Source organism: Rhipicephalus microplus, chromosome 4 (assembly GCF_043290135.1).
Source record: "Rhipicephalus microplus isolate Deutch F79 chromosome 4, USDA_Rmic, whole genome shotgun sequence".
NCBI lineage: Eukaryota > Metazoa > Arthropoda > Arachnida > Ixodida > Ixodidae > Rhipicephalus > Rhipicephalus microplus.
Genome location: NC_134703.1, coordinates 39,969,411 through 39,988,497, shown reverse-complemented (window position 1 = coordinate 39,988,497; position 19,087 = coordinate 39,969,411). Strand labels below are relative to the sequence as shown.

At 42.9% G+C, this 19,087-nt stretch overlaps 1 protein-coding gene across 2 annotated transcripts in view; it reads left to right on the top strand.

Annotated features, from left to right (window-relative positions):
* LOC142814235 (uncharacterized) overlaps positions 1-6,353 on the top strand; it is a 226,306-nt gene extending 219,953 nt beyond the window's left edge. Inside the window, exon 9 of one of the 2 annotated variants that reach the window (XM_075892597.1) lies at positions 460-6,353. In XM_075892597.1, the coding sequence (XP_075748712.1) occupies positions 460-644 (185 nt within the window). In that variant the 3' untranslated portion in view covers positions 645-6,353. The remainder of the gene's footprint in view (positions 1-459) is intronic. The other variant, XM_075892598.1, reaches the window with a different exon arrangement.
* Positions 6,354-19,087: the final 12,734 nt, after the last annotated feature.

The following is a 19,087-nucleotide window of genomic DNA, read 5'->3' as shown; positions in this document are numbered from 1 at the left end:
GGTACCGATACTCACCTGAAGATGCAAAAAAAAGAAAAGGTGCGACTTCCTCACGCGCGCAAGAGCACGAAAGGGCAACGTTTAAAATTAAACAACTATGAATATCTCACTGACGTGTGCGGTATCTGGTCTCAAAGAATCCGTATAAAACGAGGGTAATAATTACCATTAACGAGGGTAGTTATTACCAATGGTAATAATTACCATTCATAAAACATTGGACAAATTTGTGAGAACGCATTAATTCACGATATCGTTTGGCTGTGTAGCATTCTCTTCATTGCTAAGAAAAGTTGTCAGCAAAGTGTAGGCTTAGAAGCGGGCTTTGAAACGCAAAGCAGATATCGGCGCACTCCTGTACCGGACCAAAGCTTATGGGCTTCGCTAAGAGTGCTGCTTTTTTTGTTTTGCGCTGGTAAATCTATCTTATGGGCTTGGCGCGTTGCTTGGCGTTTGCAGGGTCCATATCGGGCGAGTTCGACGCTCGGACGGCCAACCAGCTGCCGCTCAAGCAGGACGGGGACGCGTCCTTCCAGGATCGCTCTGCTGCCGCCGGTCGTCGCGGCTGCTGCTGCTTCTGCGCGCTTCCTCTGCTTGGCCTGGTTCTCGCTTACTCGCGGGCGACGCTCAGGCTTTCCTTCTGATCACGTGGTGATTCGCTGGCCACTATTTCATGCCGAAAACTGCGCTTCGAGCCACCGACCTTTAGTTTCCGGTGACTCCCGTCGCACCGGAGAACAAAACGAATTATGTTCCCGAGAAAGCATCGTCCTGTCGACCGTATTTGAGAGAAAGACGCGAAGTGTGAAAGTACCGTCGTTAAACGGGGCTTGTTGATCCCTATATTTGTCTCTTTGGTTTACTAGCGCAGTGTAAACAGAACACAAGGAGAAGTAGTAGACGGCCCGGACTATGGTGATATTTGCGGTTGGGTCGTCTGCATCTCGCCTGCTTGTCCCGTTTGTATCGCGCTAGTGTCACGGACCGCGATCGTTGAAAATCGCACCCCCTTTTTTCAGTCATGCACACATGAGCGTTAGGATGCCAGTCAGCTCTCCGAAAGACCTTACGAAAAGCAACGTTGATAGCGCCTCGCGATAACTACTCATTCGGTGAGCTCAGTGGTAAGAAAATTATGTTTTAACTGGATTTTTTTACTAGTTCTTCTGTATCAATAAACAAAAGAAAAGAAAGCTAGAAAGATGCAAGTTAGTTGGAATTGGCTATGTGGCCCCCTGGAAGAGCCGTTCCGAAAAAGTAAGGTAACTGTAATTTAACGGTTTTCATTTGATGATTGAGGAAAATTAGAGCCCATTAGCTGAAGTAGTTCTGCTGTTCTCCAGGACCTTAGCAAAATATTGCGTTAAATGAATTAGTCGCCAAACGTAATGCATATTTGACACTGCATGACAGTGATCTTCGATTTTGCGTATTCATTTCATTTGCAGTATCTTGAAACCTTACACGAGACACTTCGGTGAATGACTAGCACATAACTAATTATTATTCACTCTAACGGTCTGTAGTGTATTCTGATATTTTAAGCGTCGTAAAAGTTTACAAAAAGAAAAGATAGAGACCATAAGATATTTTTTTTGTAGCACTCGAAGTTCTTACGCCGTCAGGGTCAACAAATTGAACGTTTTTGTCAAGAAATGTAAACAAAAGTCAGTTGATGTGAGTGTGTGTGGAATTAATTATAGATAGCTTTGTTCACGAACTGTACCATTGCTTTTTTTGTTTGTACTCACCGCGTGACAATTCGACATGCGCTGATTGTTTGTGTATCTGTTCTGTTCGCGTCCTTCCAAGCGCGGTGAAAGTACGCCACTGCGTCACATCGGAGGCAGCTATATTTTACGAAGTGTGAGATTTCTACTGTGTTTTTTCGTGCCGTTCTTGCTCATAATTTAATTTGCAGCTTTTCGCCACAAAGTTCAGTCACTTGGCTCGTTTCATTAAAAAGATATTGCGAGACCTATGGCACCACATTAAGTAAATATCAATGTTATTATCAATAGCAGGCGTGGCGTCCACGGAATAAGGAAAAAGACGTGGTTCGACCATTTCACAAGCGTGGAAATATTTTTTCACAGATTTATGTTGCCGTTCATGGACTTCATGGAAAAGCAGCCTGTTTGAGCGCTTTAACGGCAACCCTTTCTATGTGACGACAAAGACAAGTAGCCAAAGCAAAAAAAAAAAAAAAAAACAAAAAACCGCGCACGTGAGCTCTATTACAACACAATAACGTTAGTGCGCCACGGGAGAAATAGTTCTTGAAGAAATTGAAGCGCAAGTTGCTAAAATTGCAATACTATAACAACTTTTATACACGTGTAAAAATGTATGGGACGCTATAAGCAGAAGAAATCTTGCATTAGCTTGCTGATTTTCATAATTGCCACTAGCTCTCAAGGAAGCAAGCATTCGCAATTTGTCTTACTTTGTTATTTTTTTTTACTCTGTGGCATCGTGCTCCGCCATCCTATCAACACAAAGACATGTTGATAGGATGTTACCAAGTGGCTCGCCATCTGGAGTGGAAGTTGACCAATAACAAAAAGTTATTACGAATGGAATACTTGGTCAACTCCTCCCGATGGGATTCTATCGCTAGCACTTCATAATTTAAGTCGTTCCTATTTCGTACCATCTCAGCACCTCTTCAGCGGTTGTTCACGACGCTACTGCGTCAAGTAAAAGGTAGAACAACATTTGTTTTGCTTATTTGTGTGCTTGGGTGTCTAAAACAAGCGTTCCCGTCCCTGTACAGACTGTAGCCAAGAACTTGTACAGTTTTCTAAAAAAACAAAAACGAATCGGGAAGCTGGTAAATCATTTGACTATCACCCACCGCTTTACGTAATGCCTTTTATTTTCATTGAGTTTTGTTTTTGATCTCTGTCTCATCACTCACCCGTAGACGCCGATATATGGCACGTCGTTAAAAAAACACGTTTTCATGGTTCTGTTTTCTTGAACTTACTTGCCTCACGTGCACAATTTCTTTGTGTAATTTGTGTCTTTTGATGAAGCATCGCACAAAAATAAAAATACACACACACTGCTTCAAAGAGCTCATGGCTGATCAAGTAGCCCATCAGCACATATTAGGTGTTATGTTTCGTTGATTTCTGAATTCATTAGCTCTGAGGCCAAATCATGAAGCGAGCAGAGCTCTACCTTGGGTTGTAATCAAGTACAGTCGCCAGAACAGTGCTTAATGTGTCAACCATGGTCTCTGAATAGTCCGCCGTTTGCTAGAAAATGTTCAGCAATGGGATTCTGAAGCTTTGCCGCGGCAGCACACATTAGTGACGGGGACAAGATGCTTGGAACGAATGAAGACTTTCAACAAAGTTGGCAGAAATTCTTGGGGTTACTATCATGAGATAGTGCAAAGATACCGGGAGCTACTCAAGGATAGATTTGGTAAAGCCCGGGTGCTTCTCTCAAAGTCTCAACCAGTTTGCAGACTTTAATATCTTGAAGGCAGCTTATTTAATCAGGAGTGGTTGTCTAGTGGTGCCAAGATGGGTTCATGGGTGCGTTAGACGCGTGCTCAAACATGTTTGTTATGTTTGAGACATGGGAAGTAGACTCACAAAAGCTAGTCTGCTTCCTCTCGAATGCTATAAAATTTGTTCATCAATTGTTCGGTGAGGCTGTTTCTGCATTCGCGTGTACTGATACATGAATGTGGGAGTTTTACCAGAGCTCAAGCTTGCTTTTAAGTTCTCTTGGGAAAGTACAGGTGAAAAGGGTGTATCCGAAGGTTTTACAGCAGATTCATGCCTGCGTGGAACGTCACTGTTTTCAATGACCGTTGAACAAACGAGTGTGGTATGAGCTTTGCGAAGTTTATGATTGGACTGAAAATGTTATCTGCACATTTGACGTTATTGGATGCCACGACTCACAATCCCACCACTTCGTGAACGCACAAAAAAGGACTATTTAAAGCCTGCCCTCTCTATACATTTGTCTCGGCCTTCGATCACCTGTCACGAAGTCATGTCCGAAGTTGCTGCGGCGCGATATGCCAACTATAGATGATGAAATCGACCAAAGTTCTCACGCAGCTCTTGGCGTGCGAAAAAGAAAATCCTGCAAAGAGTTTGTTTATCCATCGGCAAAAAGCAGAAAAATACGCGCATGTGTTTTTTTAGTTCGTACAAGGAAAATCTTGATGCACCAATTTGGAGCCGTCTCCTGATTGGATATATTGATAGATAGGACGCCTCGAGCTGACTATTTAACCATCTATTTCTTACTCTCCTCTTTTTCTCTCTCTTTCCTTTGTGTTATTCTCCCTCCCCCCAATTCAAATGTGGGGTAGCCAACCGATTCAAGCTTGGTTAACCTGCCTGCCTTTGCTCTCTATTTCTGTCTCTTTCGAGGAAGTTCAACACGCAGTTTTTATTATCACAAACAAGTAAACAATCCACGACGTCACAAAATGTTAAGAAATGGTTGCGCATACAAAAGACAGGTTATTTAGAATGTAAAAGTAAATACTACGGTTTTAAAAAAAAAGAAGCTCCCGAATGTGCGAAGGAAGCCACATAGAAAAAATCTCAAATAATTGTGAAATACTTGGGATGTACACTACTGTTATAATGTGCATGAAATTATTTGTCATAACATCTGCTTCTTAAATGTATTCTTTTATTTCATGGGACGAAAAAAAAAAGACAGTTATATTGACATGAAAAAAAATTACCTGCACATCTTTTGTTGGAACTGAACGTTGATTCTTTTTTCGCCTCGTAGTTAAATAAGCTTTTTCACCCACCCTCTTGAAGGCAAGGCAGAAAAAAAAACACAGACATGTGGTTGACTGAAACTACCTCCATTAAATATAAGAAAACGAACACGCAATGCTATTTCAGCTCGACCTACATTATGAAGCAGCTTCTGGCGTCGCTTCGTGACATTGTTGACTCGCATTCAAGCAACTCGCGTCCGTGAAAACAGGAACATTGTGCCATTGCGTGCATTCCATCATTATCATCGGCCAGTGTCATCATCGTCAGGCATAACTGAGTCATCGGCACAGCGCATTGCCAAATAACGAGCGCGTCACGTGCTGTTTGTTTGTGTTCATTGTGGAGACAGCGCGCTAACCTTTGAGCTATTAAGAGCGTTTTGTGTGTGGTCCTTGTTGTTTTATTTTCGAGTGTTGGTCTCTCGACATCCTTACTCATTACTGTTCTCCTTTAACACTTGTCCGAATAGTTAGTTGTACCTGTCTATTTCCTCTACTGTGTCTCTTTATTTCTGTACCAGTCGTCATTACTGTTTACCTGTTTCTATGTCTTCAAAATAAGTGTGGTGTTCAAGTGTGTTTTAGTAGCGACTGATTTGCGTGACTTCTTTGTTTATGTTTAGAGATATATGCTCCGTTTCGTACATAGTGCGCTACGCACCCGATGCTGCGGTCTAGTGGTTATGGCTCCTGACTGCTATACCGAAGGTCGCGGGTTCGAATCTAGACCACTATGGCCGCATTTTATTGGAGCCGAAGTGCTGGAGGCCTGCGAACTTTGATTCGGGGGCACTCTAAAGAAGCTGGTCGAAATTTCCGGAGCCCTCCTCTATGGCGTCCCTCATAATCAAATCTTCGTTTTGGGGCGTAGAACAATGATTATTAGTCTTTAGCGTACGCTGCAGCGGAAGCGTGCACAAGAAGTTCGATTATGGAAATGTTTGGCTGGCCACATCTCGGCGTCAGCAATCGTGGTTGCAAATGGTGGCGTGACGCTGAGGGGGACGCACCCCAAAGGGCTACGAATGGGAATAAAAAAAATTTTCCCATAAAAGTAACGAAGCGCTAATTGGTTAGCGATGGTGTATCATCAGCCGTTTACAACTGCTTGTGCATTATCGAGCTACGAAAACGCCCTCATTTATTGCTCAGCCTAAGTTTAGAACAAAATCAAGCATTGAATGGGGAAAACGATGAAATATTTATTGGTGCGGAGGCAGCTACAGCGCAAATCCAAGTCACGCCAGCCTCCGCAGTGTTGCACTATATGCATGAAACGGAGCATAGGCGATGTGTTGTAGTTCACTGCCTTTGTACTGTAAATGTTCACTGGTTTGTTCTGTGCGCATTGCTATGCTTGTCTATTTTCCCTCTATTTTTTTCAGGCGTTTTGTTGAATGAAGGACGCCAGAATGAAAGCACGCGCGTCGGCCACGTGAAATTGCAGTAGCGTTTCCATCCTGCTGACATTACTAATGTACATACTTTGGATGTTCCAAAAGAGTGTAGCGTTTTAGTGGTTCTGGCAACTAAAAAAGCCAGTAACCATGTGAAATAATAAAGAAACGCCTTAACATTTGTACGTGCAGTGTTTGTCTGAGTTCTATTGACCCGTATTTGGGATGCAAGATTAAAAAAGGATGCTTCCTGTTTTTGGAAGAACTAGCTCGCTTCAATGAACGCATGTCCACTCCTGTCTCCCACCTACTCTTGTTTTCAAAAAAGAGACATCGAACGTCTCCTCTTCGACAAGCATCGGCCCTGAAATGAAGCGACTACTTCTACCGATGCCTCGCATACACTCAAATCGGCTTCAGCATGGTTCACAATTGGAAACCTTAACCGACTTCAATATGGATATTAAGTGCCTTATACTCTTTGATGTTGCCTTTCCTCTGTCGATTTTTTTGCAATTTCTCTCTCTTTGCAACATTTCTTTTTATCATCTTTTGTTCCCCTCACCCCGTTCCCCAGCACAGGGTAGCCAGCCGATTTAAGAACTGGCTAGCCTCCCTGTCCTTCCTCCTAAACTTTCCTCCTCCTTCTCCTCCTCCTCCTAGAAACAAAGCGCGCACCTGACGTGTACGGGCAGAGGAAACACAGGACACGGGATCTGACTAACAACTAAGCACTTAATGTTCATACGCCATGATAAATATACATCACGTATCAAGAACAACAACAACAACAACAACAACAACAACAACAACAACAACAACAACAGCAGCAGCAGCAGCAGCAACAACAACAACAACAACAACAACGACAACAAGAGACACTGCAAAAAGGAGCGAATCCTGACAGATACACACTCAAAGTAGTTTAACAAAAAAGAACTACGATTGTCTAGCCGTGATAGGAAGGCTAACTTTTTATCTGAAATTGCCGTGGTGTCACTAGTCCCATTGATAGGGAAGCAATCGCTGGGCTAATTCCAAGGGCTGACGTATCGGCCCCCGAAGTGCACCACGAAAGCGCAGACAATTTAGTGTTGGTCCCTTTGGCGCTTCAGCGAGCACCGGCTGGGGTTCAAAGAATGAGGAAGAGCCGAGAGTTGTTAACAAAACAAAATAATATTCTCGGAGAAAGCAGAACAAACAACACACAAACGTGCACATTCGGCAGTTATCAAATACAATACAACCCGCACGGTACTACAATAAACGCAAAACAACACTCGCGTTAATATGCAGTCTCATGCATTAACCAACCAGGACAATTGTAACTAAAACGTTCGTGAAACGTATTCAGTCTAAAGTTCCCGGAATCAAGCTTAAATGCTTCTCTAACAGGAAACGCTCACACTATATCCAGCACCGGTGGTCGTCTCGCTGCGTGCGAGATTTCTCGCCCAGAAAACTCTCGCCTCGTAACTGACCACACTTCGATAAGCAAACTTCTTCGCCAGTAACACGTCGGTCACTTATGCTTTACTACTGCAGGACACGTATTTGCCCACTGGCGGAATACGCACTCCGAATTCACCTGCTTTGTGCCTGTGGGACAAGCCTTCGCTCACTGGCGGATAACTCACTTCATCTTCTTCGCCGCCTGCTTATACGTTCGCCCCGAGTTCTAGAAGTTTCCAGGCTTTTCGTCGCCGCACTGCACAGCCAAGATCGGGGAAGGGGCGCGACCGTTCTCCATAATTTCCATGCCCCATGACGCAACCAGGGAGTGATTTACTTCTTCCTTCAATTTTAGAGTTCGCTCGGCATATCATCCCGCACTTCGTCGGCGTGGCGGGGGCTTTTCGAGGGGGAGAGGAGACGCGCACGCGGCATCTTTTGATGCTTCTTCGTTGCCTCGGCGCAGCTTTTCACGTAGCCGTTAGAAATCGGAGGCGCGCGCTTTCTTGAGCGCTCATCTGTGACACCTGGAAGGGGTACTAGCGCCGATGTCTTTTAGAGCAGACGGGTGTCTTGAAGGACGAATCGGTGCATTATATTGTGAGTGAACAGTGCAAAAAAAAAACACAAGACTACAGTGGAGAAACAGTGTGTTTTTCCGCTGCAGTCCTAATTTTCCCGCTGTATTCTAGGTTCACGATGTTTTGGGCTTTTACGATTTGTGGAATCAATTTTTCATCAAACCTGCATAGTACACTCGTGCTGCTGCGTTGAGGCGAGCGTTCGCAATCTCTGCAGTAGATGCTCAGGTACCCTGAAATGCACATGGTCACATTGTACTTATGCTATAAAAATTTTTCATGAAGTCAACTGCCCGTTTGGTTGAGTTAGGTGTGGCCGCCGAACGGGGGAATAGAATAAGCGACGCCCTCAATGCATGGTACCAACTGATCGCAATGATTTGTGTGCAGCCTACATTTGTACGACACATCTGATTCATTTGTTTGCAAATGCTTGACGAGCAATTACGAGCTGAAAAAAAAAAACGTGTATCCCATTTCAGCTGCCTATCTTTGCCAGGTTGTGCGAGATTCCTTGCGCGCAGAGGATGACCGCGGGCCTCTTGTCTTGCTCCCTTATGCCAGTATTTTTTATCCTTAGCATTGTCTGCGCCACTAAGAATGAGAGTTATCAAGTACCCGGTTAGCAGTGGCATACTTTTATGACATACTCCTGCATATTCCTCAGGACAGCACAGTTTCTAAATAAATAAGGTGGTGCGGCAGGGGCTTATCTGCAAGCCCCCGCTCTTAAGTTAAAACTTCATTTTCGTGCTTGCTCTGAAAAGTCTTGTTGCACCCTCTTCCGCTTTTATAGGCAAGACCTAACTAATAGATATACTAGTGGGTGCTGGCAGCCAACATTTCAGAATAATCTCATTGGGAACTAATTTCGTGTTGCCGTCATCTCACTTGTTTTCGTTTCCTTCTATTTTTTGTAAGTCTTTCTAATAATTTACGTTGCCACTAATTGGCGAACCGCTAGGAACAGCAGCAAGACGGCTGCATGAATTTTCGTTTTCTTTCAGTTCATACGTCTACGCTTAGGGGGCTGCATTTTATCGCGGCCTGAAGCTAATACAGTCCTGCCAAATTCTATTAGCCGCAGTCGGATTGGAGCCTGACATCCTGCCGCACCGAATAACTACCTGCCACTTTCCATCAAAGAAGAAGAGGAAGAAGAAGACCTCAGACTATTCGTTGTGACCTTCTTCTCTCTTGTAGATCTGCTGTATATGTTTGCATATAGTATTATTAGATAAAGTATGCATGGCACTAAACCTCTGTTGAAGAGAAATACAAAAAGACAACTGTGCTCGCGACAGTAGTTCCCTTTATTGCATAAGAAATGTCAGGGATGAAAACTGAAAAAAGTATTTTATCTCTTTGTTCTTCATGACCATGAGATCTTCCAAAATGACATTCCTAACGTGGTACTTGATACCATAGTCTGTTATTTTGTGTCACTTAATATAGAACATCGAGAGAGCCCGTTATGATGTGGTTATTTGGGTAGAATCGTCGTGATAGTCACTACTTAAACTCGCGAAGTTATCTTTAGAGCCTTTCGCATCGCATATCACTTGTCGCCCCCCCCCCCCCCCATTTACGTAGAGTACGGTGCAGGCCTCAGCGAGGTTCGCTACTATATGGTGCGGGGAGAATACTGCCCCACTACTCTTAAGTTGGCGTAGGTAATTCCGCGAGTGTAATGAGTGAGTGAAACAACTTTATTGACGATCCGGCATAAAGGGGGAAGGGGTAGGGGGATTAAAGCGAGACACTAGCGTGCTCGGACGTCCCAGAGCAGCAACCTACTCGCGTCAAACCCGTGGGGGCACCGCTTTCGGCCACTGGCGTTCCAGGATGCTAAGCACGTGCTGGACCACGTCTCGTTGGTTGCCTGGCTCTCGGCAGATGATTTTGCTGCTTATGGCAGTGTAATGAAAGTGTTAAGTGTTATCGAGTGACATGTGTTCATTTACACTGAAAAAAAGGGAGCTGAGAAGTTACCGTCGTTAATTCGATTAAGTTTGATAATTTTCAGTGCAGTATATAGGGCCGATAAAACTACGGACATTTCTTTAGCTGAGACATCGCCGGGTAATGATAGCATCTCGTGACTATCGCTAACCATGCTTCGCATTTTGCACAAAACTGAGTTTTTTTTTTGTTGTTCAAGCGCTTACTAAGATGCGAATCATGGCAGAAGTGTACTGCGTTTCTCAACTGGCTCGCAGCGTCGTAGAAGCTATAGCGGAATTTGCTGTAGCGTGTTCGCAACAAGAAGCAGACCAGTACTATTCCTAGAAAACACGCAAAATTGTTCTTTCTGTAGGCTGAGCGATGTGGTTGGTGTTGCTACTAAAAGAAAATTATAGCAGCTTCACACTTATGGTACTAAGCTTTAATGATGCGTGGAGCTGAACGTCCTCCCTTGCATATGTATATTTTTTTCTGTCTGTCTTCATATGTTTCAATTTCTTTGTTTGTCTCTGCTCATATATTTCTCTCTCTTTATTAATTTGTTTATCCTCCTCACTTTTTCTTCATTTCTTTCTCTTCCTGTATTTTATCTTTTCTCTTTTCTATTTCTCCATTTTTCTTTGTTTTTATTTCTATCTCTTTGCCTTTCTTTGATTGTGTATATTTGCCTCTCGCTCTCTTTCTATATTGTTTCGTTTTTATCTATATCTTTTTGTGTTTATTTATTTCTCACATCTTTTTGTATATTTCTGCCGTTTCTTTCTTTCACTCTTCCTTCTATTGCTATTTGCATATTTCTTCTACTCTTTATATGCTCGTTCTTTCAACAGATCTCTATACAATACAAAGCTATGCTATGCTCTGCTAGCACACCGTTATAGTCGAAGGGGGTCCCGACGCTACACTCCGAATTGTTGTTACACCGGTTGGAGTAACGCCTCGCCAAATATTAATTTTTTTTCCGCTAAAAAATTTATAAATTTTTCTTCCTCTCTGTTGCTTTCTCTCTCTTTGTGTAGTCGTTCTCTCACCTATCAGAGTTATTGCATCTCACGCCGGACAAATTGGCACACGGGTTCTCGTAGCGAAGCAGGAAGTGAAGAAGAGGATGAACGAGTAGAACAAGATGAAGAGATCACGTGCCGGTTCATGATTATAATAATTTGTGTTCGCAACTAACGGGAATCAACGGGTCTCATATAGGTGCACGGTCGAAATAAAGATGCTATGCAGTTGATGGTATACTGCTTTCAACATTCTATTGTGATAGCGATTATGTGGAGACTGTCGGCGGGTCTTCGTCGTCTCCGTGACCGCCGTGCTCCGTATGTTGACCCAATATGCAAATATCGGCCCATACACATTGTATGTTCTGCGCGCGAGTACGAACTCTTTAGCACCGAAGGTGAACAAGGCTCAAAGAGCTAGGTAGAGTAATGCGAGATTGAATCGAGAAGAATGAGCCTCAAGGCTTAATTCGTGTGACATTTCTATTCGTTGCTACGACATTCGTTGTGAGCAAACAATAAAATTACACTTAGCATCGTTCACACAGGCCGCAACGCCGTTACATTTACCGCATATTAGCTAACATACATGGTTAAATACGGGTATTACTCAACGTCATTGAATATCCAGTAATGTTTTACAACACAATATGCTGCGGCACTGAAACGCTCCTAGTCTACGTAACAATTGAACGTTGGCGCAGCCTTAATGTTTAATCAATTATTCATAAAGAAGGCACGGACATATTAGCTGTAGAAAGACGGGAGACGCATGCCACGCTTGTGTGCGCTGCACTGTCGTAAACGAAGTGATGTGAGTAGGTGGTTTATATGTAAGTAGCTCATCAACATACAGCGAAATCGGAAGCCGCCCTGTTGTATGAATGGCGCGTGCATAACAAATGCCAGCTTCTTTCATACCGCACTTTGAAGTTTCAACTTGTACTCTACCAGATACACCGATTTTGAAAACATTCAGGGCAGAATGTAGACGTTGTGGCATAACGAAGCCAATATCACCATCGTCTCACCACAAGGAAATTGTTTCATATGTATTTCATATGTATTTATGTCGCTGTCATTATCTTTAGTCTTCATGAGCACGTGTTTCTCATTTATACTACTCTTAATTAGGCGCGTGAGGTTTATTGAAGATGTGTTTAATTTTTCATTCAGACATCAATGCTTGAAGCAGTAGCTACAGGCACGCCACAAGCCGACTTGAGAAAACTTTTAACTAAAAAAATGTGCCTCGCGAATGAAGAAGCTGGCAGCAGGATCAATATATTATTTTGAACCACATAAGTTCTCGCCCGAATTTCTTTTGTGTGTGAAGACAAGTTCACCCCCTTCCTAGGCAACTACATTTCTGCATACGATACTCGTAGACTTGTTTGAAATAACAGCCCGAAATCTACTTCGGCGTCCTGAAAAGACAACACCTTTCTAATACATTAAACAGGTTAGATGACCAGCCGCTGTCAGAAGAAAGTATACTGCGCCATCGTCATGACTCATCATCACAGAAGAAAGCCGTGCAAGCGCTACTAGCTGGGCTTCTTGCGAACTACTGGCCTGTCGGAACGCCTCTGAGTGGACTGATTTTTTGTGTGCGTGTGTGTCGGTGTTTTTTAAATTCTCTCTTTCTCTTTCAACCCCCTATTCCCCAACCCCAGTGTAGGGTAGCACACCGGATACTAGCATCTGGTTAACCTCCCTGCCTTCCTTTTTTTCTCGTTTCTCTCTCTCTCTCTCTCTTGTCTTATGAGATTGGAAAAATCATGCTACGAACTCAATGAACATTACAAATTCAGAAAAGTTTGAAGCTAACAAAATATCGAGGTGTTGGAGTGACCAGCAGGGGTTTAATAATTGCTGTCTTTGCAGTTATAATTCCTAGAAAGTGCACGAGTGACTGCGGCTCTCCTCAAAAAATACAAGAAATCCCGAAACGTTGGTTGACCACCATCTTTCGTGCCATCAGTCCGCCTTGTGCGTGTTAAGGATAATTTTTCCAAAATGACCACGAAGATTCCATGAAATTGAAATCAAGACAGTGTAACTTGTTTTTGTGAAAAAGCTACATCAAAAATTTCGCAACACACACACACACACACACACAGAGAGAGAGACGCACACTCAAAAACGCACGCACACACACACGCGCGCCAACATACGCACACACGCACAGAGACGCTCACACAAAGACACAAACACGCACACACACACACACACACGCACACACACAGACACACACACACACACACAAATACACACACGCGCGCGCGCACGCACACGCGCAAATACACACACACGCACAGACACGCACACACACAAACGAACGCACACACGCACTATAGAGTTAACACTCGAAGTAACACGCGGCACAAAATGATTCTTTCGATCGGGATACTTCCGATGACATTTGAAGTGTAAGTGTTGGGTACAGGTTGGTGAATTGTGTACTTGGAAAACCGGGAATTTTCCCCATCGAATGTACGCACGGACAAGCCAGCGTACATTTGCGTCTTTCTCGGCTCTTTATAGCAAGCAGAACGATTTCCTGCAAACCATTTCCATAATCATTCCTAGCAGCATTATTAGTCCAGAGCATTAGTCCAGCGCATTTGGTCCTATTGATCGGGTAATGAATGATGTGAACGCCCCTCTAAACGATATACATAATGCACACAAGTAAGATTACAGGCACTTTTATTACAGGCCCTTCCAGTACCCCCCCCCCCCCCCCTCATAGAAAAGTGCAGCATTGCAAGAAGTCGGCATCGCCACTGCTATTGTTAGACATCGTTTTATAGCTGCTGGGCGTGCATAAATGTGAAACTATGGTAAATAACTCTTCTGTGTCTTTGTTGTGCGTAATACGACTGTGCTAGAACGCTGAAATTTTATCTTAGGTTTGAACTAACGGTCCCCAAACGAAAACGCCGAATTTGTGGGATTCACACCGAGTCGGTCATTAGGTAGTTTAGCTGGCCTAGGCGCCTGCGGTCAAAATGATTGCTTCAGCTGACTCCAGACGAAGTGCCAAAAGAGACAAAAAATTATTGAAGGTAAGAAGGATGAAAGTACAAAGGGAAAGTTAGGTTGAAATTACCGAAACCTTAATGAGGGATCAAGACGCAGACCACCGCACAAAAAAAAAAATCTACATGCCTCGAAAGTATTCCTGAAAAATCCGAAAAGATAATTAAAGAAAGTGAAGGCTCATTATAAGAAAAGCCGCTCTTCTGCGTAAATTATATTCCCCCGCACCTTTGGCCATTTAATTTTTTCGCAGACTATGGCTTGCACGCTTGTGATCGACTAATTCGCCAGTAATAACGACTCGTTGTTCTCTCAACTTTTATCATATAGTGAATGAGTGTTGCATTGGATCTATAATTTTCCGTAATGTATAAGTGCGCAAATTGCGCTCGAAGTAGCCCCGGCATAAGCACTTCCATGTCACTGAATCTTGACCAAACATGTGCGGATCCCTATTCATTTATTCATTTTTTTTGCGCCGCGCTTTTAAATGAAGCAGAAAGGGAGCGGAATCATTCATGAAGAAAAAGTAGATGGGGTCGGGTAAAATGTTCGTTTAGTAGTGCCGGCTGTCGGTTTTTTATTTCAATGACGAATTTGCAAGTACCCCATAGGCACTAATTTTCTACTTCGCAGCTATTGTAGGTAAGTCCATTGCCATTGAAGAAACCATTTGGTATGTTTCCTTGAAGGTGCCCTAACTGAAAAACCGTTTGCGGTGACAAGGAGCTGTTATTAAGTCTGTGGCAACGACGTGACCTTCTTTCCATTCCAATTTTCCGTTCCCTTTTTCCTTCCTCTGGTGGAAGTTAACCTACTCTTCTCAGCCCATAGCCTACCTTCCCGTCTTTGTTATATCATTATTTTTATTGTCATCCTTAAAGGAACCTTGCCGCATGTTAATATTTAAATTATATTATTATTATTATTATTATTATTATTATTATTATTATTATTATTATTATTATTATTATTATTATTATTATTATTATTATTATTATTATTATTATTATTATTATTATTATTATTATTATTATTATTATCGTAGACATTCTATCTCACAAACTAGCGCATAATTCCAATAGTACAGTTGATCAGACTTGTTTTCATTGATTAACTTCAATTGGGAGCTAACTGAGCACACGATGTGTTTGCGCAGCATAACGAACACATCACTTACGTATATTCATGTTCGATCCTGTCTCTAATTCGAGCCTGTCGATAAGTCCGTAATCGCTATTGCTTTGTGGTAGATGCAGCGCGCGGCGATGGCAGCCCGATATAGAAAAACCGGCGATGGTACGCAGCTTTAAAATGAGTCGTCATAGGCCGTAGACAACTGAAGATCTCATTTTAAGAGCTGACTTGACCCTGGCCGAGCCTTTCTTGTTCGAGATATGTAAACTGGTAGGCGTCACAGACATTGGGTAAACTTCTCTACTTACGGTTGGTCTATAGACCAGCCGTAAGTATATATATATATATATATATATATATATATATATATATATATATATATATATATATATATATATATATATATATATATATATATATATTAAAAATCAAGGCAACAACTAGCCCAGCAAACAGGTATACGCCACAGAGATCTGCGAGGCCTATCGTAATACCATCCTAATCATGAATGCGCATGAGCCACAGAAATTGGGTCAATCACACTTTGCAGAACTTGCACTGAATAGGAAGAAGCTAACCACTCAGCAACTAGCACAGTCACGTGAGACTTGGTGATTATAAGAGGTAGTGGCTATGCTTCCATTTCAAAGACTATCAAATAGTGTTTAATAAAGCGCAGTTATACAGTATATCGGAGAATCGCAAGCTTCCTTGAAAACCTCTCTATAGCAGTGGTGTGTCCACGATGCAATAAAACTGTGTGTACTACCACCTTCAAGCTTAACAAAGAGCGTTAAACAGAGACGAATGATGCAACATATCTGGAGGACTTACAGAGCACAGAAATGCGCTCACTTAACTTCGACAACGCCACCGGCTTCGCCGTGTCGTCGGTGTCCGTGAAGCGGAGCATCATTGTGTCTTTCTCCCGAAGGGCCCGCGGTAACGAGGAGGAGCGTGCGACGAGTTTCAATGGTGTTCCTGCGAAAAACCGGGCTGTTGAACGCGTGGTGACAAATGCCTGTACAATTCATTAGATGTTCAGGCGTAACGGTTTTCAGACTTGTAGCCTATGCTAACCCCACCTGCTGCATCATCACAACCACAATCTCCACCGCGCGCCAACGTACAGATGGGCTACATTGATTGCTTTTGCTGTAAAGACGACGAATGGGACGCTTCGCCATTTTATCTTTTGACAAACGAAAACGCACGAATATCTGGGTGTTTCTCTCAAAGAGCTTTGCACATCGATGCACGTATCTATCATGAATCTTGCCACCTCCGCAAAATAAGGCGCGCCGTCATGTGGTGGCGCTGTGGGAAGATATCTACTTCGTGTGCATGCGGTCCCGATTAGATTCCAGTGCTGAGTGTGATTTGCATGTTAATCTCGCAGATGTTGATGAATGGAACACTTTAGATTTTATAATGAGCAGTAGTTACAATATCAACCGTGAAATCAGCTAAGAAGCGCTGTCGAAAGCGTAAAAATATACTTTATTTTTCCACAACCGCGTCGCGGCCAGGCCGCCTATGGAAGTGTGATGATTAACCGTAGGCCGTACCACCTGGCCAGGAAATATTTGCCTTTCGGAAAAATTTTGCATTACGGAAACAGAGCACATAATGAAATGCGCATATCATCGAAAAGTACCAAATATGGAGGGAAATGTAGCAAAAGAGAGTCTTTGGAAAGAAAAACACGCTTTTATTTTCGTTCGTTCAATAAAGTGTGCCTATAGACCATTGGGAAGGTGACAAAATAACTGCAGCACTTATACACGAGTAATTTGAACTTCATAACACTGCATTTATTTCTTCGTAACCACTGATGCCACGTGCTCGAAATGGGTGCCTCAATAATCTCTCTGAACCGTATACTCACCCAGAAAGCCTGGCGGCAAACTTAAACGAGAGTTGTGAAACGTTTTACTTTTTGCACAACTTTTCTCAGACACGTTATAATTTATTTATTTATTTATTTCCGCCGTTACTATCACGAAAGCTGGCGATTGGGCCAGCATGAGGCATGGCTAATATGGGGGGCGATTGAGGCCACTGACTCCGTTCAGCAGTGACCGTAAAATACGAGAAACCACGAGCGAGTAAAGAAGGAAAATTGTGCGAAAAGGGAGGAGATTTTAGGCCGTATAAGGTCCACTCTCAGCCCGTTCGCGTAACGACGCCCCGCTGAAGATCAATTTTGGAGCGGTGCGTTTGAATTGTTCTAGTGATTCTGTTCCTCCCACATAATATTGTATCCCCTCCTCCCCTTTCCGCACTCGAAGCTTGGAAGGAGGCGCGCCCTCAATGAGCGACGGCTGCCCAGAAAACGTGATATGCTAAAGAAGCTAGTCGTTTAGGGCTTAGCACGTGGCATGTGTTCAGAACGAATGGCTGCTTTATTTCATTTTTCAAACTTTTGCTGCTATTTCACAAGAACGTTATATGATAGCTACATAATGTCCTGAAGAAACTTAATGGCAAAATTTTAGGGTGCGTGTGTTGAGGTTGAATGATAAATTGGGGTGCGTGTGTTTGGAGGGGGGGGAGGTGCGCCTCTCCCTCTCGCACTCGTGATCTGTTGTTCAGTGTATTAATCAATCGATCAATTAATTAAGTGCTGTCCCAGAAGCTTGGACCCACCAAGGTGCGTGTGACTTTTTCCACAAGGAAAACAAGGTAGGCTGGAGAAACAATGCCGAAATCTGCATTTGTTGGAGACGCAGTACCACAAGCCAGATAAATGAACAATGGTGGTGTGTAGGTGGCCTTTATTGCTGCTACATTCCATATAAAAAATTTCGTTATATTTTTGTTATTTTATTTAATTTTATGAGTTCTAAATGTGTGATGGCGAAGTCGAAACACATTTTTAGTTACCCTGTAGTAAATTCATGCACTCGAAGCTGTTCTCTCGCTGCTCAATACAGGGCTAACCACGAAATGCTAGAGTACCAGATATATGCTACATCGAGTTCAGTGCCTCAAATTGTTCCTTTGTACATTGAAAACACGACGCACAGCTTGCAGTAATATTTTTATTGCGCTAAAGCTTCTCAGCATACCTTGCATATTTTAGCAAGCATATTGTACATATGTAAGCTCGCTGCCATAATTATGTTTAGAGTGTAAAAGATAACCCCGTAAAACGTCTACGAAGAGTTTTGATGAAGTTAAAAAATCAAGCATAAGTTGTCTAGCGACTTTCAGCTGTTTTTATTCATGTGAAAGTCGAAATACATCTTCCTACTTCTATACGCTCCCCATTGAAACCACCTCAATTCTTGCGGTTAAGCTCGAGTGCTTTCTCTGGTGAGGCTTACAACAACAACAACAACAACAACAACAACAACAACAACAACAACAACAACAACAACCACAACAACAACAACAACAACAACAACAATAGCACGACGGAAGCAGCAGGGCTGCATTCTCTTGCGAATATTGAGTTAGCTATAATTAGTATAGTGGCCGGAGATCTCGAATTGTGCTCGCCAGACCACTTCTCTCTCCTTAACCTAATCTAAGGAGCCCCATATCTGCTTCTCTCCCCCTTGTTCCCTCTTCCACTCTCCCCTGCCTTCATGAAAACACAAGAAACTTAAAAAAAGATGAATAAAAACCACAAAAAAATGTTTTGATAGCACCGTTTTCAGTACGCTTGAATTACACGTTCACATCCCACGGCAATCAAAACAACCATTTCGTCGTGACATCTTGCAT